Consider the following 27,372-nt stretch of genomic DNA (forward strand, 5'->3'; position numbering starts at 1 on the left):
AGAGAAGGAGACTCCACAGCCTCTCTGGGCAGCCTGTGCCAGGGCTCTGGGCCCCTTACAGGAAAAAGTTCCTCCTCACGTTAAGGTGCAATTTCAGATGCTGTAGTTTATATCTGTTGTCCCTTGTCCTAACCCAGGGCACAACTGAGCAGAGCCTGTCCCCTCCCTCCTGACCCCAGCCCTCAGACATTTGTAAACATTGATTAGATCCCCTTCTTTTCACCAGATCAAAAAGCCCCAGGTCCCTCAGCCCCTCCTCACAGGGCAGTGCTCCAGCCCCTTGATCATCCTCATAGCCTTCCCTTGGGCTCTTTCAAGTAGATCACTGTCCCTCCTGAACTGGGCAGCCCACAGCTGAGTGCAACATTGCAGGTGAGGTCTCACCAGGGCAGAGCAGAGGGGAGGAGAACCTCTTTTGAACTGCTGGCCACACTCTTCTTAACGCACCTCAGGATCCCATTGTCCTTCTTAACCACAAAGGCACATTGCTGCCCCATGGATAGCAGCTTCTTGTCCACCAGGACTCCCAGGTCTGTCTCCAGAGAGCTGCTTCCCAGCAGATCACCTCCCAGCCTGTACTGGTGCAGTTTATTATTCCTTCTCAGATGCAGGATGTCCTGCAGACAGGTGGAGCTCAGTGTCAGCTCCGACAAGCCATCTTGCACTGTGGCTGCTCCGGTACAGGAAAGGGATGAACATTCCCCCTGTGCATCACTGTGATGCCTCACTCACCTTTGTAGCAGCAGGTTTGCAAAACCAGGCAGAATTCAGAGACTGGCAACCTTGCTATGCTGTCATCACTTTCTTGTCATCTCCTGGAAGGATGAGGGGTCACAAAGAAAAACTGGCAGCTTGCTCTTGTAGGTGAAGCCCCAAACCAAAGTCAGCCAAGCCCACATTGCCAGAGAAGCTTTATTTACAAACACACACACTCGAGAGTTAGTATGCTGAAAAGCACCAGGACCACAGGCCCAAAACAGAGATCATCTCCTCCTCCCTGAGCGTCACGAGGACAGCATTGCAGATGTTATGGACACTTCTCTCTCCCTTGAAGAGAAAGCACAGCTGGATGTGACCCTCCCGTGGCAAGTTGGGAATGATGTGGAGACAAACTGCTGGCTGCACTGAAGTTCTGCTGTGAGATGTCCAAAGCTCTTGGCCCAGTACAGCGCTGTTCAGTTCTAAGTCTTCAGCTAACATCAGTGATCATCAGGAATACAAACCATCCTGACAGTGAAGGTGACACAAGCTCCTCCACACAGGAGGAAAAATACTTTACAGGGGACATATAAAGAGTGGGGAGTGGAAAAAACCAACAGACTCCATCTTCCCTCAAGTGTGACACCCCAAAGCAAACAGTCTCAATATCCCATGCCAAAACCATGTTTTTTTTCTTTTGCTCTCCTACTTTTTTCCATTATCAATCCAAAAGTGAATTCTTATCAAGGAGCCCATTCAGTCCTGGAACTAACAGAGTGCAGCAGAGTGGTTCTGCTCTCCACCCTCCCATAATAGCTGACGTTTTCTAAACTGAATTCTAGCACTCAAAAGCTGTAAGCGCCTCTGGTTAAAGAGATCAGCTTACATCACTGGCTTTAAGTCAGCTTTTCTCTGCCTCTTTTTCCACAAGAGGCCAGGAAACCTGGATGTGATAGGGCTCTAGTTCCTCTGGAGTGACGTAGTCTGGAGCATTGCCCATCAGGTCTCGTCCCCTGAAGGACTTAGGAAAAGCAATGACATCTCTGATACTTGGAGCATCAACGATGACAGAGATCAGCCTGTCGAGTCCTAGAAGCAGAAAACAAACTGGTGAACCACTGCAATTACAGCCCTGTGCCACCTCCTCTGATTCAGAAAAAGCAGAAAGAGGGAGCAGGTATTACTGAGCTCAAAGAATAAAAGCAAAGCAAGTAAGGGGAAAGGAAAAAGAGTCAACCTCAACCAGCAGCAGGGAAAGAGACTTGCCCAAAGAGCAGAAATGTCCAGCAAAACAAAGCTTGTCAATATCACAAACTTCTGCAACACACCAAGGTCTGCAAGAGCGAGACAAAACCAGGGCAGGAGCACTGTCAGGGCTCTGTCTCACTGCCTAAAGCTCTTGATCAACCAGATTCTGAAGAACAAAAACAACAAGCAGGGATTAAAAGCCAGCAAGAGCCTCTGGGTGAGTGGACAAAAGGAAATGGCTTTGCAAGACCTGAGGGTGTTTTGGTCGGTGGTTTTTTCTTTCTCCCTGTGGTTTGCTGGTTTTGGGAGGGGGTTGGTGGTTTATTAAAACTACAAACCTGCAGGGCTCTAGAAAAATAAATCCCACGTTATCTGAATCAGTGAGCAACACAGATAAGGAACAAGAGGAGGGACACTGAAGCAGAGGGCAAGGTTGTGGCAGTGACCCAGGGCCTGAAACACAAAGCACGGTGCTGTCCAAGCCTCTAAGCACGCGGTACAGGGATCCAGCTCTGGGTGCACAGGCATGAGAACAAAGACGACCTTATCTTGCTGAAGACACTGCAGAACAGCAGATAGGGACCATCCTTAGAGCCACCACTGTGTGACATACTCCTAGCCTAAGAACTAAATCACACTGTGGTGCTGGGGAGAACATCACCACATTCTGCACTTGGTGACAAGGTCTGAATTTCTTCCTGCAAAGCAGCTGCCTGGATGGAAGCACTAGGTAAGGCCTCAGTGTTGGCCACACCAAGGCAGCCATCCCTGTCTCAAGGAGACAAGGCTTTTGCTAACAAGCATGAGGCTTGTTCCTGGGATCTCATATACCCAAAAAAAAGGCTGTAAGCCACCTGCATCTGCAAAGCTACAGAGCACTTACCTAATGCAATTCCTCCATGAGGTGGAGCTCCAGACTCCAGAGCCTGAAGTAGATGGGAAAGCACCTCAGAATCCTCCTGCAAAATGACAGAAGTGTCACTGCAGAAGCAATGCTCTTCCTACCAACAATATAAGATGAAGGTATGGTGAAGTCATCCATCACTCAGGGCTAGTTCATCTGAGAAGCATGAGTGTTTCTCTCAGAATTTCAAATGGATATTTAAATTAATCAGTCCTTTAAACCTCCTAGAGAATCTTGGAGACATCTGTAGGTGTTACCTTCAGCACTTTCTCCAGTACAAAACGCTGCTGCTCTGCACTGTGAATTCTGATGGAGCCACCTCCAACTTCACTGCCATTCAGCACAAGGTCATAATGCTGGCTACGGACCTGCAGAAAGAGCAAGCAACTTAGCAAGGCTGTGCCACAGCTGCATCCAACAACAGTCTGCATGAGATAAAGACATTGGGAATGAGCCATGGCATCCTACAACACTGCTCTCTCAGAGGTACCTTGCAGCTCAAGTAGCAGCCCTGGCGCAGGCAGTCACTGCTGCTGATAGAGGAGGGAACAGTACAAACCCTACTGCAAAGTTACCAAAACATGGGACGGGTCAGGATGACTCCTCACCTTAAACAACTGTTTCCTATAAGCTCCTTTACTCAGTGGCACCCAGGGATATTTGTCACTCAGTAATCTGGAAGCCATCTCTTCCAAACAGGCATGCATCATGTGCAGTGAGCTCCATGAAACAGCTCTTTTCACACTAAAACCAGCTGCTGCTTCCCTGGCTTTCCACACCAGAGCTGCCAGAGAGCCAGCAGGGCAGGCACAAAGTTAGTTACCTTCGTGGGATCAGAATAGAGGAGGCTGGCATCTGAAGGATGAGGGGCAGTAAAGGGGTGATGAGCAGATTCCAGTTCCATGGGGTTGTCTTCCTTTGGGAGGAAGAGGGGGAAATCCACCACCCAGAGAAAGTGCAATGCTGCAGGATCACGGAGCGCCAGCCCAGCCGCCTCGAGGAGGTCAGCGCTCTTCAGCCGCAGGCTTCCTAAGGCAGAGCACTGCAAAAGAGAAGGCAGAGCAGAAGGCAGGACAGTTTTACTGCTCGGAAGTTGCTCAAACACTGACCAAAGGAGGAGTGTTTCATAAAGGCAGTACCACAGACATCAGCAGTAGTGTTTTTTTGCCTTAACCACTTTTGTCTTGATGATCTTGAAAGACAAACTACTCAGTTGCCGAGGCAGGGTTTGACCAAGGCCAAGTGAGGAGCTGCAAAGTCCATTTTCCTCCAAATGTTCCACCCTCACAGAAGCTCCCTAGATTAATCTCAAGATCTACACAAAGGTGGATTAACTGGGGGAGCACAGGTAAGATCTGCACTTTGCAGACAGAGAATTGAAGGCACAGAAAGAGATGATGACAAAATTCTGGCCATCAAGTAAAGCATGACACCTGGTCACAAACCAGCACTTAAGAGTCATGGACTGGTTTAGGTTGGAGGGGACCTTAAAGATCATCTAGTTCATATCCTCCTGCCATGAGCAGGAGCACCTCCCACTAGATCAGGTAGCCCAAAGCCTCATCCAACCTGGCCTTTGAATAGTAATGTCTACTGGCAAGAATACAGGAGAGGAGGGCCAGAATCTCCCATCAATGCTGCGAATAATCATCTGTGCTTCAGCTCTCATCATCTGCTTAGAGTGCACAAAATTACCCAGTTGACCTTGTTTTTCCAATCTCTGTTTGATGCCTTCAAAATTAAGTTAAGGTGGGAGAAAAGGAGGCAGCAATTTGTTCCTGTTTTATATTCCACCTCCATTTCAGTTACAAGCTCTTCCCAGAATGTGACTGGGGAAATAAAAGCAGTAGGTACATTTCAGGCATTATTTGCTGTTACTACAGCCTCAGTTCCAGAGAAGCACAGAATCAGCTGATGACCTATTTCAGTAATAAGAAGAATTAGACGAAGGTCAGATAACATCTAAGCCATCAACAGCAACATCCAACCCACACAGCCACCCCCACAAGAAAAAAATGACTCCTACCACTTGCTCGTGTTCCCCAGCTGTCAGCAAAACCACATCATCCACCTCTATGTTCAGCCCCTGGATAAGCTCTGACTGCTGCTTCTCACCAAGAAACTTCGTAAGCAGAGATTTCAAGCTTCCATCAGGCCTGCAGATAACGTCCATGATTTCCTACAGCAAGATAAGAGTCCGTTCAGTCCAGTGCTGCCCTCTCTTGTCTTGAAGCATCACATGCTCAGGCACTGACTCCGCTATGCTCTTCTGCCTTCCTCTGCCTGCAAGTGCCTTCATACACACTGTGTCCTTCACCATTTCCAGTGCCTCAGCAACATTTCAGTCTCACCTGGTCGAACTGGGATTTTGCAGACTCCTTTAATGACTCCAAGTCTTTCTTTTTAAGGTATCTCTGGGGAAAGAGCAAGAGAACAAGTATTTAACACATCAGTAAAACCTACAGAAAGTCTGACCAGGATTCAAATCTACTAATCAACCTATTGCCTGAACTCCAGCTCTTTTGTTTCTAGTGCAAGTTGTCACCAAGACTGAGGAACAGGACAGGGCTCCAAGCCTTAGGCTGCAGTTAAGCATCTTCTCCAGGAAGAGGCTCCTCTACATTGTAAGTCTGGCTGTACATTTTCCTCTCTGCTCACAAGTAAGGTCAGTAGAGTCAGATCAAGCCAACTGCCTCCAGCGGGCAGGAACAAGTTTAAATCACCAGACTGCTGATGGGAAAGGCAGAGCTCAATTTGGAGGAACAGAGGGAAAAAAACAGTGGGCTGACTCTCACAGGCAAAGGAATGCAGCAGATGTGAGGATATGCAGCAAGGTTCCCTTTTGTTTTTTACCCCCAGCTTGCCTAGTCTTGAGAGGGGCTGGAGATTGCACTTTGGACTTGCTCAAACAGAGCCCTCAGTGCCCTCTCCTGGTAACAGGTACCTTACACCAGCAAAACTGTCAGAAAGTCCCTTTCCCCAGCTAAAACTCAGTACTTAATGGACACCTCCCCACACTGCCCAAGTTACAAAGGTGCCCACAACCAGCATTAAATCTACTTCCCTGCCAAAACATGTGGCTGTACCAAATAGCCTTCTACAGCTACTGTCAGCCTTGGCTTTGGTTTGGCACACTCATTACAGAGCAGGAGCTGTGCCCTCAAATGCAGCACAAGCAAACATCGAAAGGGGACATCATCACCTGACCTTTTGCTCACTGGCCCAGAGCTCTGCCACACCTGGCTCTGTTGCCACAGGCTACAATTCATTACTGAGATGCACATCACAAGCCACCCTATGCAAAAGCAAGCTCCAAATGGCTTCTCTACCCTCAAGGGATCTTACATCTCTGTTCCTCCCTGTCCTGACAATATATTCTTACTGTTGTCTGATAGCCTCCATTTTAACACCACTCAGCCCAGCCTAATACCAGATACACCCAATCCCAAGTTCCCTGAAGGACACTTCTCCCCCAGTAATAGCAAGGAACATTTCCATACTAACAAAGGAATTCAAATGGATGTTTCATTTACTTCACAGGAACCACAAGGAGTGTGTAAAAGCACCACTTACTGCTCCCTGAGGGATACGAATGGCTCTGACAGTGCCACGTGGGGAGCTGAGTGCGTTCTGCACAAACTGGATGTCTGATCTTCGTAAAAAATCACTGATATCCACGATCTGAGGAAGCAGAGAGCACAGGAACAAGCAGTGGTGCTAAGAACGTGAAGCAGAACTGCTGCATCTGTCCGAGCACCATTCCCCCAGACATCATTTCTTCGGTCAGAGAAGAGCAATGGTTCACAGAAGGGCACAAATGGGGCCAAGCTGGAGTAGCTTAACAGTATCTGTGGATGCCATGTGGGCTTCTGTTCCTAAGGCAGTCAGGATGCACTGCTTACTAACATCACCTTTAAAACAAAGCTTTCTTAAACCCCACACTTTCCACAGCCAACTGATCAAATCCTCTCTTCACCAAGAGATTATTACCTGTCCAGAGCAGCAGTGATGGGACAGACATTTTGGGCAGCCCAAAGAGACCCAACCAATCACATACACATGATCCAAACACAGCAAGGAAAAGCTCTATGTTTCCCATGGGCAAACCTTCACCTTCATCCCAAAGCGAGTGTCTGGTTTATCTGTCCCATAGTCATCCAATGCCTCTTTGTAAGTCATGGAAGGAAAAGGAGTTGTAATGGACCCTCTTTCCTCAGGCCAGGAATACTGCAGGAGGCCTTCTATCAGTCTCTGGATGCCAGCTTGATCTACAAAGGACATCTCTATGTCTATCTTAAAACAGAAAAGAAAGGCAGGGGGATTCCACATTAGCTACACTGCTGCTTGCAGAAGCTCCCGAGCACAGAGCCAGCTTAACAAGAGCCAATCCACTACATGAACTCCTGCACTGCACTGAGAGATTGCCTGGGATCTCTCTACAACCTGATGACTCAGCCAACCATCTCCTCAAAGAACTGAATGAGGTAATGATGACAGAGGGAGAAACCTTGAATGAACCAGGCTAACTGCCTGGGATCTCAAGGCTGAAGAAGGGGGTGCCTGACCGGCAGGACAGGAGGAAATTGCTTCACCGAGCACCATCACTGCTGCAACACAACTCCCACGTGTACCGCACCTGAGATCATGCAGTTAGCCGAGGACAGTAATCACTGTGCACATCCCACACCAGCCTCAAAGAGCTGTCTGTGAAGCTAGCAGGTGAGAGCTAGGAGAAACCAGGCCTTCAGAAGGGAAAGCAGACACCAGCTGGGAGGTAAAAGGCAGCATGAGATGGTTACCTGGGTGAATTCAGGCTGCCTGTCGGGCCGCGAGCCTTCGTCTCGGTAGCAGCGAGCAACCTGGAAGTACCTGCAGCAGCACTTTTACTTAGACAACAATTTACAGGAATCTCAGTAAGATGTGCCTATAGAACTGACCACAGAAAGAGATGTTTGTTCTCTTTGCAGCAGATGATCATACCGCTGGGTGTCCCCATCCCCTCAAAAGCATGGAATTTTGAGTGAGAACAACTGCATCAGCAGCTGTATCCTTCTCCAACTGCACCTCCAGAGGCACATGGATGCTATATAGGAGAGTTGTGCCCAAACAGGGACACACACAACCTCTTTTCCCATCTTTCACTCCAAAGCTAGACTCTACTAAGGGGCAAGCAAAATTCACTCATGGCTATGACCTGATCTACAACTATCCTGGCTACACTCCCTCCCAGCCGAGGACAAGCGAGCGGCTAGAAGAGTTTTGTGAACAGCTGTCTCCCTCTCCTTTGGTTTGGAGAAACAAGCCCAGCTGGGAGCTGTGCACTCCAGAGAACATCTGTTCTTTGCCTCAGTCCTACTCAGCTGCCTGGCCTCGTGTCAATTTGTTCTGTAGGTTACTCTTGGACAGATATTTACCACACATTAGATACTCAGCCCTTCAGGCAGACAGCTTCAGAGCAGGTCTCCATTTAAAACGACAGTGAAGACCTTTCAAACAGGATACAAATTTCCACTTATGGGAGGTACTGCTGCCAGGAGCCAAAGGGCCTGGCCTAGCTGAAAAATAGTCAAAGATCCCTCTTCAAAACACAAAACCCCTGGGGGACAGTAAGTTTTGGGGGAAGGATCTAAAACCTTACAGACCAAGGCAACACATGCAGAGAAGTCCAACTCTCACCTATCCAGGCCTCCAACCATGAGGAGCTGCTTGAACTGCTGGGGGCTCTGTGGCAGACAGTAGAACTTGCCTGCTTCTCTTGATGGCACAAGGAATTCCTTTGCTCCCTAGCATCAAAAAATGAGATAAAACCTTACATACTTCAGTAAATAAGTGCCCTCAATTCCTGACAGGGACTCAGGATACAGGTTCAAAAGGAAAGGACACATTTTGCCCATTATGAAATCCCACTTGTGAGGAAATGGCTGTTTGTACATTACATTTAAACTATCTATTAACCAGCTTGGTCCAAAATAGCTCAAAGGAAGATTATTCTCCACCACCTGCTCTGCATAACAACGCACTGTCCAAAACAAGGGTTTAAACCCAAGAACTCTCTGTGTAAGCTGCATCAACAATTGCTGAGCTACAGCCCTCCTGTCTGTGATTGATATATAAAGCTTAGAAATTAAAATGACTTGAGTAGAGCCAAAGCAGTAACCTACTGGTTGTGACATAAATGCTGAGGAAACAGTGGCTACAGGAAGTTTTTGAGGCTTGAGTGCCAAGACAGGATTTGCACTGAACATGTGCCCTACACGACAGCAGCTTCATTCATTTGAAGGTTCAAAATGAAGATACAAGGTGCTACCTCTCCCCTTTCATTCCCTCTGCTTTTAAAAGGATCCCTAGATCTTATCAGAAATTTGCATATGAGCAAACTAGTGAGGAAACAGCAATGAAGAAAGGGTGACAGTAACTGAACCATAACTGCCTGTGCAACTGCTAAAATGCACTACTAGCAAAAATACATACCCCAGGGGTTCTCTTAAAGAGTGTTGGAGTTTCTACATCCACGAAGCCTGAGGAACAAACACATGCTTAAGACACAGAGTACACTGAGACAGGGGAGAGGCAGTAGGACACAGAGCAGCTCAGGTCTGGTTAGTCAGCAAAGGAGGTAACCTAGCACATCATGCACCCTTGCCACAGTCTCGATTTCTCTGCTTCTAAGAGTAGGCTGCGCAGTGACACATTTAGAGCCTTCAGGCTTTGAGCAGCCCTGATGTCCTGCCAGAGCTCTTGATGACAGAGGACTCCACACAGGCTGAAACACTGTTAATTCTCTATCCATTCTGAACGAGGCTTTGCTCGCCCAAAAGCGCTGCCTTGACTTTGAGATAAACAAAAGGCCTAAAAGGAATCCATCCCTTTGATGTGTCTCGAGCTGGGTCACCAAAAGAAGGAAAGTGCTTGCAAAAGGCCTTATCACCTCACTGGTTATAGCCCATTTGCAACACTGGGCTGGTTGCATGCTAAGAGATTTCGATATATTCTGGTCTTCAGGCTTGCCAATACCCCTCTAAAGCTCCCACCGCAAGCAGACACATCCCTCCTAAGAGGGACCAGTTTAAGTAACAAGTGGGTTGCTAATCTCTCCCAGCCAACAGAAAACAGAAGTAAGGAGGGCTAAAATGTTGCTCTGTGTACACACTGCACTTTCCTTACCGTGGAGGTTACACAGGTACTCCCTCATCCTCATCACTACCCGTGACCTCAGCCGCAGGTTATACTGCAGCTGGAAGCTGCGCAAGTCCAAGTAGCGATACTGCATCCGTAAGGCCTCTGATTTCTGGAGAGAAGAGGGAATTAAAGAGACAAAATTCAAATTGCATACCCAGTGAAGCTGCTCCTAAAACCACAGGAACAAAGTGGGAAGCTAAAAAAAGTATGCTGCTCTATTGCCATAAGCCAGCCGTTACTTACAGCCTGCACAGACAAGCAACAGCCACTTTGAGAGGTTCCACGCATCATTACTTAAACCCATCAAAACAGACTTCACTCTAGTAAAAGCTGCCTCAATACTGGATATTAGGGAAAAAAATCTTTACTGAAAGAGTGGTCAGGCATTGGAATAGGCTGCCCAGGGAGGTGGTGGAGTCACTGTCCCTGGAGGTGCTCAGAAAACACGGGGATGTGGCAATTCAGGCCGTGGCTGAATGGCCGTGGTGCGTCGGGGTGATGGCTGGACTCTACCTTACAGGTTTTCTCCCCAGCCAAAACAGTTCTGTGATAATAAAGCTCAGGATTTCAGCCCTTCCTATTCTTAGAGCACCACAACATCTTGCAGCAATCTTCCTTGTGATTTGTAAGCAGAAAAGCAGTATCAAACACAGATTTAAAGGACCAATTAAATGGGGACACATCCTTATGGCAGAGAAGAAAAATACAGCAGTGCAGATGATAAATGTCCAGAACTCTTCACACCGAAGGCACAGGACCCAGTTCTCCCACTGCCAACATCCATCTATCAGTCACACTGTGGCACAAAGAATAGCTTTCATTAACAGTGATGCCACTCATACACCACAGAGCTTGCACCAAAACTAACCTTTTAGAAGACCCTGTTCTTAAAGACAATCCTGAGGCTGCTGAGCTACATGTCCAGATAAGGCTACATACCCTTGCCCTAGAACACAGCAGTGCACCGGCAGGTTCTGTTTCCACGCTCCCAAAAAAGCTCATATAGCCTGATTTTCTTCACTCTTCCCTTCACCATCTGTTCTTGCAATGATAGCTGAAAACCCTGTGCACTGGAATCATTTAAGCCTTCTTTCATGCTTTAGCTCCTAACTAAAAATACATCCTCACAGCAGCACCCCTATTTTAAACACCATCCTCTCCCCAGAGCAGAGCTGGGAGAACCAGATGCAGATGTCAGATCTTTAGCCATCACCCTGGGTGAATTCCCAAGTTACTGAAAACCCTTAAATTTAGCTTTAAAAAAGGCAAACAGACACCTTGATAAAATCCTTGATTTCAAAAGGTAGCTTCTTGCAGGAATTTAAGATCTCTGCAGTCTCTGCCTTCACCTCAATATCTCCTGTTGGCATTTTCTGGAGGAAAAAGGTAAGGAAAAAATATAAGAATCAAATCTTAGGGGAAAGAACAGGACAAAGGTATTTCAGAGATGGTTGGGGAAAAAGTCAGATAAAAGAAACCCATGTGATTATCCTCTTTGCCTTCTAACAGCCTAACTCAGAGAGCTTCCTTCAAGGACAGGTTTCCCCTAGCTCTCCCTTCTGTGCAGAAACCCAGGAGCCACCTCACCAAAGACAGCATGTTCTTTCCCAGTAACACACTGATCTCTGCAAGAAATGTCATTACTTTTCATTTGCCTGCTCCTTGAAGGACATTCTGAGCAGAGAGGAGCAGTCAGGCACAGGCCCTTCTAGGACACAGGCCCTTTAGTAGCTTCCATTAGCTTCAAGGAAGCCATGCAGGATATTTTTTTGTGTGCATTAGCAGCAGCACCGCCACCAGCCCTTAACACAAGTAACAACAGGCAACTGCTGAGCAGCTTCTCAGAATTTCTAGTGCTGGACACCAGTTCCCAGAACGAGCCTTCTTTTCCTTGGATCTGAGGGAGAAGAGGCAGCTTTCCCCACTGAGCACTGTAGCATATCAGAAGTCATTTGATCCTACAGGACTCCTATTTACCAGGGGAAAGTATATACAGCTTGCCAACAAAACGGCACATGGTTAAAAGACATACAAGCATGGCTCGAAGCCTGCATTATTTATGGGCATCTGTAACTTGTCAGAGCAAGAAAAAGTTACAGTCACAAATGCAGGTTGTCTTTTCAGAGCTGCCAGTGACAGGATCTACATAATCCTGACAAATTAATCTACAGCTGATTACCCTGGGAGCTGAGGAACACATCACATTAACCAGTCGGTCAATCTGCTTCCTATCCAGTGAGAACAGCAAGATTTATTCTGAGAAAGGTCATCACATGCTGTGGAAGTGGTGATGACAACACTTATTTTCATGAAAAAGAAATCCTCTCAGCCCCACTTTGAAAGGCTGAAGCTAGCCATTATCCTTTTAGAGGGCTAGGGCACTACTTAATCCCTGGGTGATCTGAGGTTCAGGTGTGCTTTGAGGCTCTCTGAATTTACACATCATTGCAGCTAATTCACCTCACATTATCTGAGGATAGGCTCCCACACATCCAGACCCCACGGCTAAGATACAACATAAACCACAGCACAATCCTGCTACCCAGGCCTCTTTTCCACGAGGAATAAAACATCCTCACCGGATTCTCCTGCCCTGGGGGTCGAGGGGACACAACTCCAGTGACTCGAACAACAGACTCCACTGGGGCGTTAGATAAGAGCTCCTTCAGGTGAGAATGTGCCTGCAGGAAGAAGACAGTGTCCCTCAGAAATTCAAAGAACAGGAGAAACACACCACACTCAAGGGCCTCCTTTCTGAACAGCCCATTTGAATTCAGGATCACCCCTAAAAGCCAAAGGAAACAGCATTCATGCTTCTGTGGCAGTGCTAGATCAGGGCTCCTCACAACACTGCTTTCCACTTCTAAGTCAGAGCACTCACAGTATCACACAATATAGCTGGTGTGGAGTGACTTCCAAGTTCCTCCAGTTCAACCAGCACTGAAGGGTCAGCACTAAATCATGTCCCCAAGCACCACGTCCACGCACTGCTTGAACACCTCCAGGGATGGTGACTCCATCACTGCCCTGGGCAGATCACTCCAATGTTTGATAACCCTTCCAGTGAAGAAAGATTTCCTAACATCCAGCCTGAACCTCCCCTGGAGCAGCCTGTAACCATTTCCTTTAACCCTGCCACTTGCCACCACGGAGAAAAAGCTGGCCCTCTCCTGGCTCAACCTTCTTTCAGGCAGTTGTAGAGAGCAATGAGGTCTCCCCTCAGCCTCCCCTTCTCCAGGCTGAACACCCCAAGCTCCCTCAGATGTTCCTCACAGGCCAGGTGCTCCAGGCCCTCCATGAGCCTTGTTGCCCTTCTCTGGACATGCTCCAGCCCCTCAATGTCCTTCCTATAGTGGGGGGCCCAGAACTGAACACAGTACTCGAGGTGTGGCCTCACCAGTGCTGAGCACAGGGGGACAGTCAGAATCCCGTTCCTGCTGGCCACAGCCTTTCTAAAACAGGCCAGGATGTCACTGGCCTTCTTGGCCACCTGGGCACACTGCTGACTCACATCTGACAAAGTACTTCTCCTCCCCGTGCCTGCTGGGCCAAGCTACCAAAGGGAACAAAAAAAAGGCAACTAAGCAAACAACAGACACTCATAATTCCATAGCACTTACCTCATCCTGTGGAATGATGATCTGGGTCAGTCCCTGGAAGTCTCTCAAAACCAGAAACAGGCCTTGTCTGAGCCATGAAAAACACCAAAGGGAAAACTCTTCTCAAGAACTCAGCAGTCTTCTGCTTTTTAAGTCAAAGCACATGGCAGCTTCTGCACCTTGTGACCACTCCCAAAGCACTGCCACCTAACCTGTGTGCTGATACTTTTCCCAGATCCAAACCTAATCTGAACTGTTGGCTTCAGATTTTGTTCAGCCACAATGTGCCAACAAGCAGGAGAGACAGGACTTTAACATGGACATTAATCCATACACAGCAGGCCACCTGAACACCTGCAATTTCCTGCTGGGAAACAGCAGTCAGATATTTAGAAGAGCAATAAAACTAAAGTTCAGGTGGATAAATAAATAAATAAATAAATAAATAAATAAATGCAACCACAGGGCAAGGAGAACACTGATCCCATGAAGTTTCACAGGAGCAACCAACACTCCTAGGCCTAGCAGCACGAAGGTTGACCTCCCCAGCTGCATCAGAGACAGCTACCACTGTACTTAAGGCATGAAGAAGCTGCCAAATGGAACAATGCTGTGGCTGTCTTTAGAAGCAAGAGCACAACAACTGCCCTGCAATAATCCCACCTGTTCCCTGACAATCCACCCGTGACTATTGCAATTTGAGATCCTCAGGACTTCCTAAAAGAGGGAAAACCAGAAAAAAATCCATGCAGGCCATCACTGCAGAATAATGAGGGGTAAAAAGCAGTCTCTCTAGGCTGTAAATTCAGACAGGCAGTTTTTGATACAAAACAGTTTCAAAGCCACAGCACTTATCTCTATTTTACCAGCACACAGCCAGAAGCAGACCATGCTGGAGCAATGTCCACACTGCCTGCAGCCACACATTTCACCCTACATTAACAAAACGGTCAACTCGTCTAGGAACGACTATATCATGCCACCTACAGCCAACTGTTGGAATTCAGACTTCATCCTCTGCTTACGGCCCTCCCTCGCTGTTTCTTGGTTAAGAAAAGCTTGCATACTTTAAAACTGCATCATTGCAGCATCATTTGCTTAAAACTTAAGGGCCCCACGTAAAAGAAATTATTTGCTGGCAGCTGCTGGAACTGCTACAAAGATACTACGACTTGTTTTCTCTCCTAAGCAACAAGGGGAATAATACTTAACTGCTTTACAATGTTGTAATGAGGCTCAATTAACACTTGTACGAAACCCAGAACTTTAAATACTCATCTGGCGCAGCTCTCAATTGTTTTTTCTGGTTCAGAAGTGACTGCTGCAGGACAGGAAAACATAACCTGAAGCATAAAAAATGTGCCTGAATCCAGGCCTAGGATCTGGCAAATAGGCACCTTCATCTTCACCTTGTTTTGCATTTACCTCTGGTACTGAATCCACCCATACAGTGTGACCTCTTGTCCCACGTGAGCAGAGCGCAGCTCTCCGCAGGTGTTGGTCCGAGCCACAAAGCTGTTGAAGTCTCGAATAAGAACAATGTTCTTGAATAACTATTTTGGATAAGAACAACTATTTTGTAGCTTTTGCAGGCAAGCAAGAGAAAACAGAGCTCCCAGGGGCAACACAGCTTAGACAGACACCAAGAAGTTACTCCACGTTATCCCAAATAGAACTGCTTCAAGACATCAGAACACAAATACGGCATTAAACTACTCCGTGTGTGTTTTTAAGAGGAATTATTTCTATGTCTTGGGCAAACTCTTATAGGAAAGCTGAATACAGTCTTGCTGCAAGCTGCTGCTCTGTCAGTTTCATGGGGGAGAAAAGGGAAAGCTCCAGTCGTGAGGCACACTGACAAGTCCACATTTAGATCTAGGAACCACAGCAGAAAGGGCACTTGACAAGCCAGGACCAACCACCCTCATGGGTGCAAACCGAGCAGTTTCCTGCCTGTAAGTACTACTGAAAGGCTCGAACCCAACTACAGAAGAATCCTGCAGTCCCAAGTGTGCCTGGTTATAAGGCCAGTGAGACCCTTCACAGAACGTGCTAGAGATTCGGTCTGCAAGCAGGAACTCAGAGGATGACACTACCCAGGCATATGTATTGCTGCCCTCATCACAGCCTTTAGAACCAAACGAGTGAAGCAGAGGGCACTAAGGGTTGCTCTCCATTGCCTTAGGCATTCAGCTACCTGATGCTTAGGGACTGTACATTTCAGAAGAAAGAAGGCCAAAAGCAAAGTAAAAGATCGGGAGGGAGAAGTGACAAAAGAAGAACCCGGGACAAAGTGGTTTCAGTACACTTTGATCGCAGTGCACTGCAAGGAGCTAAAAGCCAAACACAGCCATGGTTTAGCGAAGACATTTAAAAGTGATCCAGAGAACACCTCTCATGAGTGTGCCCTTAATCACCACCGCAGAGTACCCTCAGCCGGGTGCCGGGGAAGAACACACGACCGAAACTCACGGAGGGGGCAGGGGTGCGACAAACGCTTCTCTCACCTGGAGCGGCCGAGGCAGAGCCCGCCCGGTGCAGAGCCCGCCCGCAGCCCGGCCGGGCCAGCGGCAGCAGAGCCCTGGGCAGCAGACGGGGAAGTGCCATCCCGCACCTGAACCAGAAGCGAGAGGGGACGGTCACGGACCCGCGCAGCTCGGGAGAGAGCGAGGAGGGCGAGCGGCAGCCCCGCAGCCGCTCCTTTGGGGGCAGCCCTAACCCAGAGGCCCTGTAGGCGAGGAGCGGGAAGGTGCCAGCTGCAGCAGGCGAGCCACCTGGCACTGGGTCCCGCATCCCCGGGTTTACCAGGGGAAGGCCTCCTCACCCTGAGCCGCAGCAGGGCGACCGAGCCAAGAGGGCTGCGCCGGCAGCGCCCGGCCCCAGCGTGGCGGCGGCGGTGACGCGCAGGCAGTGCCCGGCCCCAGCATGGCGGCGGCGGTGACGCGTGCCCGGCCCCAGCATGGCGGCGGCGGTGACGCGCAGGCAGTGCCCGGCCCCAGCATGGCGGCGGCGGTGACGCGTGCCCGGCCCCAGCATGGCGGCGGCGGTGACGCGCAGGCAGTGCCCGGCCCCAGCATGGCGGCGGCGGTGACGCGCAGGCAGTGCCCGGCCCCAGCGTGGCGGCGGCGGTGACGCGTGCCCGGCCCCAGCATGGCGGCGGCGGTGACGCGCAGGCAGTGCCCGGCACCAGCATGGCGGCGGCGGTGACGCGTGCCCGGCCCCAGCATGGCGGCGGCGGTGACGCGCAGGCAGTGCCCGGCACCAGCATGGCGGCGGCGGTGACGCGCAGGCAGTGCCCGGCCCCAGCATGGCGGCGGCGGTGACGCGCAGGCAGTGCCCGGCCCCAGCATGGCGGCGGCGGTGACGCGCAGGCAGTGCCGCGCCGCGGTGGCTGGCGGGAGCGAGGTTCAAACGGCGCTCGGCGGGAGCGGCGCCGGGGCCGCTGCCGGAGATGGAGTCGGGGGACGCGGCGGTGCGGACGCTGCCCAGCATCGGCCACCTGTCGCGGGGACCGCCGTTCGGGCGAGCGCACGGGCGGTTCGGGCTCAGCCCTAGCGGACGGCCGCTTCCGCCGCGCTCACGGGTACGATCACGGAGGTGGCGGTGGTGGGGCCGGGGCCTACCTGTCCCCTCCGCCGGGTCACCCCGTCCGCTCTTGTCTCTCGGCCGAGCCCGTCCCCCTTCCCTGCCCCGTGTCTGCGGGATTCTCGACCTCCGCCTCCCGCTCTCCATCGCTCCTGCCGGCAGAAAACCGGCTGAGCTCGGGCGCGGACCCTGCTGGCAGCGGCGCTGGCGGCGCGGCCCTGGGGAAGCCCTGAGGGGCGAAGCGAGCCGCGGTCGTTTCTGTTCCCTAACGTGTTCCTCTCCTAGGAGAGCGCGGATCCGCAGAAGACAGCCTTCCTGCTGCGCAAGCGCTGGGCCCTGTACTCCGTGACTCCGCTCTACAAGTTCTGCGGCGCCCACCTGAGGGACTACGCCAGGCTGCTGAGCGCCTTCATCGCTGCCGAGAAGCAGAAGGGCCTGGCTGTGGAAGTAGGAGTCGAGCTGGACATCAAAGTGGCCGTTTCTTGCCTTCCGGACTTGAAAGGTCGTGATCAGGACCAAGCTGCAATTCTCGTGCAAGTAAGGAACCTCCCAGCAATTTTGGTAACTGCGACTTTCATCTAGCAAGTTGTTTTTGCTGTCTTAGAACAAAACAAACCCCTGGCTGTATGGACTAACTACTACACTATCTCTTGAAATTAACCTCGCCACTGCAACACAGAATCATAGAATCAAGCAGGTAGGAAGCGAGCTCCAAGCTCAGCCAGCCCAACCTAGCACCCAGCCTTGGCCATCCAACCAGACCATGGCACTAAGTGCCCCAGCCAGGCTTGGCTTCAACACCTCCAGGCACAGCAACTCCACCACCTCCCTGGGCAGCCCATTCCAGTGCCAATCACTCTCTCTGCCAACAACTTCCTAACAACATCCAGACTAGACCTGCCCTGGCACAGCTTGAGGCTGTGTCCCCTTGTTCTGTCCCTGGTTGCCTGGAAGAAGAGCCCAACCCCACCTGGCTACAGCCTCCCTGCAGGCAGCTGCAGCCAGCAATGAGCTCTGCCCTGAGCCTCCTCTTCTGCAGGCTGCACACCCCCAGCTCCCTCAGCCTCTCAAGTACAATACAAGTAAATTCTTTCTATCCTTAACTGGAACAGAACATCTCATAAGCAACGAGTGCCTTCAGCAACCTGGTCTAGCAGAAGGTGTTCTTGCCCATTGTGAGGAGGTCAAGACTGCATGACCTTGGAGGTCCCTTCCAACCCAAACCATTCTATGATAATGGGTATGTTTGATTGGGATTTTGAGCTCAACTCTTCTAAGAAGAGTTCAGACTACACAGACCAATCTTTACCTCATTTTTTTAGTTCAGCTGTCAATTTCCTGTAAGACTTTGGAACAGATTATGTAGCTTCTGGAAGAAAGCTGGTATAATTCTGTCTCCTGGCCACAGCTCAGGTCTCAGTGGTTCTGCAATGCTTTGCCTCAAGTGCTGCTGAAACACGAAGTTCAGTATGACAATGGCTGTGACACATTAAGCAGCATTAACTCAGGACTTAGGACTGCTGTTAACAAAGTGAACAGTGCTTCTCCCACTGTTTCTAGCAGAATTGCACACATTCCTTAGGGATGCAACAGATGTTTCTGCAAAGCTCATACAGTCTTGAATATTGCATGTGAGGCCCTGAGAAAAAGCTTCTACCAAACACTTGAAATCGTGTAAAAGAAATCATCTGCTGGGGGGGGAAGGGAAAAAAAACAACACTCAGATTTGCTCTGTATCATTTAAATGCTCTTCTCCTTTCTCCCAGCTTTTGTCAAGATCACCAGCTGTCTCCAAGAACTCTGAGGACAAATTGATATGGTCAGGCTGGTTCTGCTGTGTGTCTGGAGACGATCTTCCTGAGAACGTGCCTGAGGATTTCACCTGGCTGCCGCTGTTTCTTGCTAATGGGGCAGAGAGTTACACAGCCATTGTTGGAAGCTGGTTTCAGAAGACTTTTGACTGCTGCTTCCGCCGTTTAGCCATCAGCCCTCTGAGCCTCAGCTGGATGGCAGCTATGTGGACAGGATGCAAAGCGGACAAAACTCCGTCTGCACTTGAACTCATTTTTTCTGTCCCCTGCTTGCCCCAGCCTCTAGACATTTCTTATGCCATTCATCCTGAGGATGCAAAAGCTCTGTGGGACACAGTCCAGAAAACTCCAGGAGAGATCACTCAAGAAGAGGTGGATGTCTTTATGGACTGCCTTTACTCCCACTTCCACAGACACTTCAAGATCCACTTGTCAGCCACGAGACTGGTGAAAGTTTCTACGTCAATTGCCTCAGCACACTGTGATGGGACTATAAAGGTGAGCTTCAAAGTAGTGGGTTGTCCTAACTAATGCTGGACAAATCCAGTAGCTGTGACTGACTTCTGAAAATGAAGGGTTTCTGTTTCTTGTGCCAAATTTCCTACAAGAAGCTGTTAAACTCTCTGCTTCTATTACTCATAGTTGGTTCTGCTGTTGAGATAGCTATCGACCCAGTATTTTACTACTGTGTTACAGCAGAAGCTACTAACCCCAGGCATGGGCCAGGAGTAGGTGTTTTAGGTGTGGTATGAACAAGAAAGTCTCTTTTGCCTGATGTCCAAGACTTAGTCTTTAATCCCAAACTTAAAAATCATAAAGTTCTTTCTAGTATTTCAGTTATGATACAGGAGGGAGTCAAACCTAATTAACCTGCAGTACAAAAATAACTGATGTGTGTATGAACCACAAAAGATGATCTTAAGAGTCGAAACAGCCTGCTTGACAACATCACTTGCAACCCTTTTTATAAAGGTGCTGCTTGTGGAGGTGTCTAAAATATCCTCTCAGATCAGGCAAGATTAATCCATCCTGGTTGAAGTTTCTTCAACCATTACCAAATGATCTTCTTAGATAAAGCACAGTTTGTGGATGTGTAACTGCTTAATTCTACTGTCTTGCTTAAGTCTGTTTTGGACTCAGGGGTAACATTAGAGGCTGCAACTAGGACCTCACACATACACTTCTTTCTTGGAGCATGAGCTTACCAAATGAAAGTAAGCTTTGCTGGGAGCATCTCTCGATTTTAGCCCTCAACAAGACACTTGCAAACCACTACGTATTAGTGTTGCATCACTTGCTTTTACCTGTAGCAGTTTAGAAGTGGCTAAAGTGACTTTATATTGCAGGTAAGTAAGCATAAGTGGTGCTCAACTGAGTAAGCTTTCAGAGGAAGGGCATGCATGTTGTATGAAGTCAGTTATGGGGATCCTGAGTTTGAGTCAGGCATATAGTCAGTGTGGGAAAGGAGGGATATTCAAGGAAGTTGGCATGGTCTCCTTCCTGGCCTTTCTAGAGAAGGAGAGAGATAGCCAAAGTGTCAGGTGGAGCAAGGCATTTCCTTCTACCCTACTTCACATGGGACAGGAGGGGGCTCAGAGGGTTCTGAAAGGAGCAGGCTGCAAGCACCCATTTTCTCCACAGTCAAAATAGCAGCATATGACTCCTGTACAGAACAAGAGGGAAGCTGACTAACCACACAGAAGGTTAGAGAAGGGTAGTTGGTTTCCAACCATTTAAGGGTGCAGAAAGCTGGCAACTACAGCTTTTGTTCTGACATGCGTTTTTTTTCCTCTCTTGCAGTTTCTCCAAAGCCAATACCTAACTGGGGTGTTGATGCTACTGACAGAGCTAGCAGTCTCCCAGATACAGTGAGAGTGACTTCAGCAAATCTTCACTCTGGAAGGGCTTCCTGGCAGAAGGTGTCTGCCGAGAAACTGACTGGAAACTCACTCCTGCAGCATCTTCTTGCCTTTCACACTGACTGTTCAAAGCTGGACTAACTCCTGCACTCAGCTCTCTAACTAGTTGCAACCCAACATCATGCAAAGACAAGCGGACGTTTCACCCTACAGCAGGGCTACAGTACAAACTCTGGTTTCTCAAGCACCTCTTGTTTTGTCATAGACACTGTGCCTTTATCTGTAGTTACCAGCCAGGGGTTAGGAGACTTTGCAACTCAGGTATTTCTGTTGTTTCAAGCAGGAGGCTGATTCTTTAACCAGAACACCTAAGCTGTACAGACATTAGCCTTAGCTAAAGGTGTGACTAGCCCTGGGCCTGTCTAAGTGCACTATCAAGCATCCTTGAGGGGTACTTGCCTGACAGGCTTTTAACTTCCTTTCTAGGTTCCAAAGGCCATGAGGTCTTCATCTACAGCCCAGGTGGCCCAAAGGTGTTTGCATGACAATGGCCCAGTGTGTCCAACCTGTTTGATCCTCCCAGACAAGCTAATGCATAGGAAAGTGTGGTCTGTGTAGAAATGTACTGTTCTTTGCCTGATGGTTGTTGGCTTGTAGGCCAGAGCTCTCAAGGCTGGAGCTAGAGGTGCTGAGATTTTATATGACAGCTTTTCCTTCTACAGCAGGCAGAACCCTAAGCCAGTGCCTGGCTGTAGTAAGATTTTATATTACAGTACTAAATAAATAGTTTGCCACCTTTTGCCAGTAGACCCAAGTAACCACCACCCATGCTTAACTATGTATTTACAAGATACTTACTTCCAACTATTAAATAATTCTGTGAGCAGCAAAGCATAAGGACTTGTTTCCTTCACAGCACCACACCTGTGCAATGACTTTGCCCAGCCCCAGGGTGCTAGGATTTACTAGGTCAGCTGTGACTAAAAGCATTCTGCATTCTTCCTGGCAAGGGTGAGATGAACCAGTCACAAAACTGTGTTAACTGCCTCACATGACATAATTGCATGCCCAGTTTCTAATCCACTTTCAATAATCTATTTCCAGCATTGGCCAGATAAACAGGCACTTGTGCTCAGTTTTACTAGGTGAAGATGGATTATCTCTGCATGTAGAGGCTGTAGTTTCTAAAGTGGTAACTTTTACCCTGGTAGAAGCAGCTAACTAATCCTCTGAAAGTCTTGACAGCTCAGCAGACTTTGAAACTACCCCTTCTGGTGCTTTGGCTTCATTTTATGAAATAAAGTTTTAAAGACCATTGAGTAAAGCAAGAGTAGGAGGTCTAACATAACTGGTGCCTGTACTTCATTTGAAAACAGGACTGTTACACCTATAGGTTCCCTCTAAATCTCACACTCAGCTCCTTCCAGAAAATTCACATGAACCTCTGAAAAAAAAAGAGAGAATTCCATGAAGCCTCTTTTAACCTCTGCCTTGCCTTAAGGACACAGATTAGCATGTGAACCTCCACTGGAACACACAGAAGACCTGCAGCCATACTCTGCTTTCAAGAGTGATGCTTTGCTGTGTCCCTGTAGTAGCTTCTACAGCCCAGCTGTAACACACTGCTGGAGTCAAAAACTGTTCTCTTCCTTTAAATGTCTCTGATAACTGGGATATAGCCTACACTGACCTGTGCAGTTATGTGAACAAAGCTCAATTTAACCCCTGGTAGTAGTGATGCTTCCTTTCAGAACACAAGCTGGTTCTGCATGATGTGCTTCTAACACTCATCAGCAAGGGGTTTAAGCCAGTTTTACTTGGACTGGTACCCAAAAAACCCCAGCATCAGATCCATATCCAGAGTCCACTGCTTTAACCCCAAGGACCAAACAAAGAAGAGCATAAAAGAAATTTATTAAGATAGCACTATTTATACAAGTTACTCATGCTAGAAAAAAGCATAAATGATACATGTAAACTTTTGTTTACAGAACACTTGTTATCCTTGTAAAGGTGCAAATGATCTTCATATGTAAACACAAGAACAGCAACCTTTAGGGCAAAAGGGGCTTTTAAAAAAGTCTGAATGACCCATCCTTGACTGTCCTGTCCTTTTCACTATATTCAAGCACATGGAAATCTGAGTGACACAAATCAAACTATGGAGTTAAAGAATTTAAGGTGTCAGCGCTGCCTTTTTCACCTGGAGGATTTACAGTCCTCCTACTCTCTTAAGTTCAGATTTAGTAAGGTCTGAAAGTGGTATTGGGTGCAAAAGGTCACTCTTTCATACCAGATAGAAATTACAGTACAAACACATTGGAACCTTTGAGGCTGGAATTCCTCCTCCCCACTCCCACCCCTGGGAGCCCCTGCAGTCACTGAAACATGACAGCTACTCACAGTGCCAGCAAACAGTCCTTTCCCTCCAAACTTTTTAATGAGCCTCACACCTTTCCCTGATGTAAAACACAGGCAAAGTGCCTAAAAATCACTAAAAGGGAGGGCATGGCCTCATCACAGGCACTGCTGTACAACAGTTCTAAAGACACAGACAAGAGGTGGAGGGCAGCTAAGATGATGCTGGTCTAAGCTTTTTTTCAGCAGGAGCTCTCTGCAGGGCTGCTGCTGCTGCTCTAGCAAGAACCTGAGAAGTGCACGTTGATCTAGGCTAGCTGGAATTAACAGATACCTGCATCCCAGCTTCAGGCAGGACCTGGTATCTAGCAGGCAACATGAGAAAAAGGTTTTAGAGAGTAAGCAACAACTGGTTGGTTGTAGGTTCAAATACAGCAGAGGGGAGAGACAAAAGCCAAACTTTTTTACCATACACTGTACAGTAAAAAGGCATCATTTGAAATCCTTTTCACTCTCACCCTTTTTGGGCACTTCACTGATTCAGTTGATAGATGAGAGTTCCAGTTCTACTTCTTGCTTCCAGCAAGACTGAAAAGATATTCAGGCCACCCATCCTCACAGCTCTCCTGTACTCTAAGAGACCCTAGAACATACCACAAATGTTGGAACCACAGTAGCTGACAGGACACAGCCCTGCCCTAAGCACCAGCTGGTCAACACTCGAGTTGCACAGAGATGCATATACATATATATGTCAAAAACACATATATATATGCACACATGTACACATACTGCTGGAATCATCACTGTGAGCCATACGGGGAAAACACAACGCACAAGTTAAATGAGAAAATAAATAGACTCTGTGCACAGAAAAGCTTCTGTGCTAAGGTGGCACCTTGCAGGTCAAGTACTTTGTTGAAGCTCTCTGTAAATAAGGCAAAAAGCAGTGTCTGCTGTATCACTTTTCTCTGTTGCCCATCACCCAGCTGCCACGCTAGCAAGAGGGGAGGCAGAACGCCCCTCCCTCCCTGCCAGACCCCCAGGGTAGCGTGTGGGCTCTAGGGCAGCACCGTCTGTGCTGCGGCACCTTTGACAGTTTGCTTTATACAAAAATGTAGGCTACTTAGAAAAAACATGGACATAAGCAACCCTTCTACTCCTGTCCAGCAGTCCCCTGGAGTCTGACAACGTGGTCTCCCATTGGGCACACTCTCCCAGAAGTCATTCATATTGTTCTATAGAAAGAGTCACCGGCCAAGAGTTACACTGGCTCTAGACCGTGCATAGCAGAGCTGCAAAGAGGTCCAGTGTCAACAAGTCTCTTCAGCTTTTCTAGGAAGGAGAACCAAGGGACCTCTCCCCCTTGATGCTTACCATATATGGGATTCACAGTGTGTCATTTTGATAACACCTACTCCTCCTCCCAGCCGCCGATAGTTCATCCCACCATACAACCTGCAAAGACAAAGCATCAGTGGTCGTGCTGCTTCAGCTTCTCCGGAGCTATCACAGCAAAGAACCAGCTCTTGCCAGCACAGCGACACTGCTAACCTCAGCTTAGAGCAGACCATGACTACAAGTTGAGTGGCAGGCATCTTAACACGTTTCCAAGGTAAGCAGCTGTACCTGTTCATGCCCTTCTCTCTCAAACTGCTTCTACTTTTGACACCACAGACTTCTGTGACTTGAGGAATCACTCATTTTCTCCCTGTCTGCTAATGTGAAGATAGGAAAGAATTCTGTTGGCTCTACCTGACCCTGGGCTACATTTAAGGTAACATTGGAGCAAGAATAGGTTTGCTACTTATAATCCAATTCATTTCTTTTATATTTCTGATACCCTAAATTCAGCTGATCCAACCAAGACACAACACATCCCAAGCACCATCTGCTCCTCTCCACAACATGTTACTGAAACGGTGCCTGCATTTCATATGGAAATCTGATCCCTGGAGGCTCCAGCATCCTACTCGCTTCAGCTGCATATTCCTCTCTGAGCCACTGAAGTCTGCTGGCGGAAAGAGGAGAACCAAGTTCTTCCAACAGCTTCCACCAATGCAATTTCTCAAACTCAGATTGTGTTGGAAGCATTTCATGGTCAGGCTACAGAAAAACATTATCCTTCACAGAGCGAGACATTCAGCAAACAAGAAAGATGACCACAGAAGCTGGTCAGCTGTATCGAGTGCAGCGGGAGAAAAATCCCACCTTGAACGACCTCATGAACCCAGGCAGTGACCCCTAACTCCAGCCATCTTATGACTGTCACTGGGAGCAGGTAAGGAATATGAAGTAGGTGTTACTCTCTGCTCAGTTTGGTTTCTCAGCAGTTCAAAAGGCTGAGACACGTCCACATCTCAAAAACAACAGAAAATTCTTCCACTGCCTCTTATAAAAGCTTCTCTCATCAGGAAAGAGTTAATCTGGTAATGTTTCTAGGCTAAAAGAAATAAGGACATGAAATTCTTTCTAGTCCCCACTCCTGTGAGATTACTAAAGCAGCAAGAATAGAGATAGGAGCTTAAAATGTAATACTAATTAGATTTGGGAATAAATAGAGAGGCAATTGCTTTGATGTGTAGTTATGACTAGAAAAGAACAAGAGAAGCAGCCCCTCTGCTCAGCACATGGTTTTGATTAGCAGTTTCATAGTATTTCTCTCAGCTTGTAAACCAGAGGAAATTCTTCTAATTGCTGTCTTGCAGATTTAAAGGGGAAGAACATTGTATGGTCAAGGAGGTCTGTTTCAGCTCCTCCAAAAGGATCTGGAAATCAGGGCCTCAACTTGAAAGCAAAAGAAAAAGAAAAGAGAAGAGTAGGCCAAATTCTACATCATGACTGTGTGCTCCTCCTGCTGAGGGCAAGAGTAGTTTTATTGGGAAGCAGAAGAGATTCACCCAGAACAAAGAGAAGATCTCAAGATCTCATTATGCTCCACTTCTGTTATGTTAGAAAGCAGTACTTGAAAGAATCAAACTAGGTCTTGGTATGTTGATACTCAACAAGCCTGCTAAATTGCTCTGGGTCTCAATAACCTGCCTAGACACCACCTGTCTACCTGCACAAGAGGCTCTCAGACTTTATGCAGCGTTGCTCAAATCTGTTGGATACTCATACAGAAAAAAACCCAAGCACAACTCACTCCTGTTTCACTTGAAAAGGGAGTCAGCGGCTGGAATTCAAGCAGACATTTCTCAAATGCCTGCCACTGCCACGCTCACAGCCACGGGGATGCCACAGCAAAATGGCACATTGGGCATTTTTCAAGATGCAGTTCTCTTTCTGATGCTCTCCCGCAAGCCGAGAAGCCAACCAGTGAGCATTATGCTGGGCACAACACCGGCAGTGCAGATCACCTGTCACACTTGGCTGGGACAGCTGCCCGAAGGGGCAGCAGCTGCAGAGCACTACTGCATTGCTTCACAAACTTCAGTTACCTCCACGTGTTAGCATCTGGGTCAAACACCTCAATGGTTTTCAAGTACGTTGTGCCATCAAAACCCCCCACTGCCATCAGCTGTCCGTTCACCACAGCAAGGCCAACCTGCAAAACCACCAGCACAGACAGGAGCTATTTAGATGGGATGTGCTGAAAAGAAGGGTTAGCACTAAAACACTAATCAAACATGTTCAATAAAATGTATTTTAACTGAAAGGAACACAGTAAGAAAAGTATTTAATAACCATGTTTGGTGAAAGGCAGTCTGCAGCAGTTTTTGAGGGGAAAAGGGACACAGAGAATAGCCTAAATACTTCTCAAAATAGAGAACCTCTTGAACAAAAAGCAGAAAGTTGCCCTTATTACCAGCTACAAAAGCCAGACCTGCTTGAAAAATAACAGCTATGTAAGAACCTAAGCCCTTATCAGCCAAAACTTACTACATCCTGGGTTGAGATCTGCACCAAGTGTGACAGGCATGCACCAGAATATCTACCAGCCTACAGGCCTGGAACACTTGCTTCAACTAAACCTTATGTAAGCCCCTAGCCTGCTCCCCTCAGGCTGGTGCTTGGACTGCCTTGTAAGCACCCCTGGCCTCCAGACTATTTTGCCTTTCTGCCAAAGCTCAAAAATCACTGAAATCTCTAACAGTTCTGTGATGTAGGAAAACTGCCTTCATTACCAG

General features: G+C 48.2%; 3 protein-coding genes across 11 annotated transcripts in view; 1 reads left to right on the top strand and 2 right to left on the bottom strand.

Annotated features, from left to right (window-relative positions):
• Positions 1-898: 898 nt before the first annotated feature.
• On the bottom strand, positions 899-16,502 carry DARS2 (aspartyl-tRNA synthetase 2, mitochondrial). 4 transcript variants are annotated; one of them, XM_064148220.1, is made up of 17 exons: positions 16,137-16,502; positions 15,055-15,154; positions 13,651-13,717; positions 12,610-12,711; positions 11,308-11,403; positions 10,016-10,139; positions 9,323-9,369; positions 8,528-8,634; positions 7,651-7,720; positions 6,965-7,144; positions 6,425-6,532; positions 5,203-5,265; positions 4,878-5,030; positions 3,675-3,893; positions 3,109-3,219; positions 2,831-2,906; positions 899-1,788 (listed from the first exon to the last, which is right to left on the bottom strand). In XM_064148220.1, exons 1-17 carry the CDS (start codon positions 16,420-16,422, stop codon positions 1,601-1,603), a joined length of 2,097 nt encoding a protein of 698 aa, XP_064004290.1. In that variant the 5' UTR covers positions 16,423-16,502; the 3' UTR covers positions 899-1,600. The 4 variants fall into 4 exon arrangements, with proteins under 4 accessions (XP_064004290.1, XP_064004289.1, XP_064004291.1 ...); XM_064148219.1 differs by having other exon boundaries at positions 6,959-7,144; XM_064148221.1 differs by lacking the exon at positions 6,965-7,144.
• A 534-nt stretch (positions 16,503-17,036) lies between these two features.
• On the top strand, positions 17,037-21,775 carry CENPL (centromere protein L). Its single transcript, XM_064148224.1, has 4 exons — positions 17,037-17,212; positions 17,500-17,751; positions 18,981-19,523; positions 20,826-21,775. Exons 1-4 carry the CDS (start codon positions 17,081-17,083, stop codon positions 20,895-20,897), a joined length of 999 nt encoding a protein of 332 aa, XP_064004294.1. The 5' UTR covers positions 17,037-17,080; the 3' UTR covers positions 20,898-21,775.
• A 1,006-nt stretch (positions 21,776-22,781) lies between these two features.
• KLHL20 (kelch like family member 20) overlaps positions 22,782-27,372 on the bottom strand; it is a 28,001-nt gene continuing 23,410 nt past the window's right edge. For 4 of the 6 annotated variants that reach the window (XM_064148212.1, XM_064148217.1, XM_064148216.1 and 1 more), the window contains exons 11-13: positions 26,683-26,789; positions 24,620-24,700; positions 22,782-24,537 (exon numbers count right to left, since the gene is read on the bottom strand). In XM_064148212.1, coding sequence (XP_064004282.1) covers positions 24,507-24,537; positions 24,620-24,700; positions 26,683-26,789 — 219 coding nt within the window. In that variant the 3' untranslated portion in view covers positions 22,782-24,506. Of the gene's footprint in view, positions 24,701-26,682; positions 26,790-27,372 lie in introns of all 6 variants that reach the window. The other 2 variants (XM_064148214.1, XM_064148215.1) reach the window with 2 other exon arrangements.

The sequence above is a fragment of the Pogoniulus pusillus genome, chromosome 8 (genome assembly GCF_015220805.1).
Source record: "Pogoniulus pusillus isolate bPogPus1 chromosome 8, bPogPus1.pri, whole genome shotgun sequence".
Taxonomy (NCBI): domain Eukaryota; kingdom Metazoa; phylum Chordata; class Aves; order Piciformes; family Lybiidae; genus Pogoniulus; species Pogoniulus pusillus.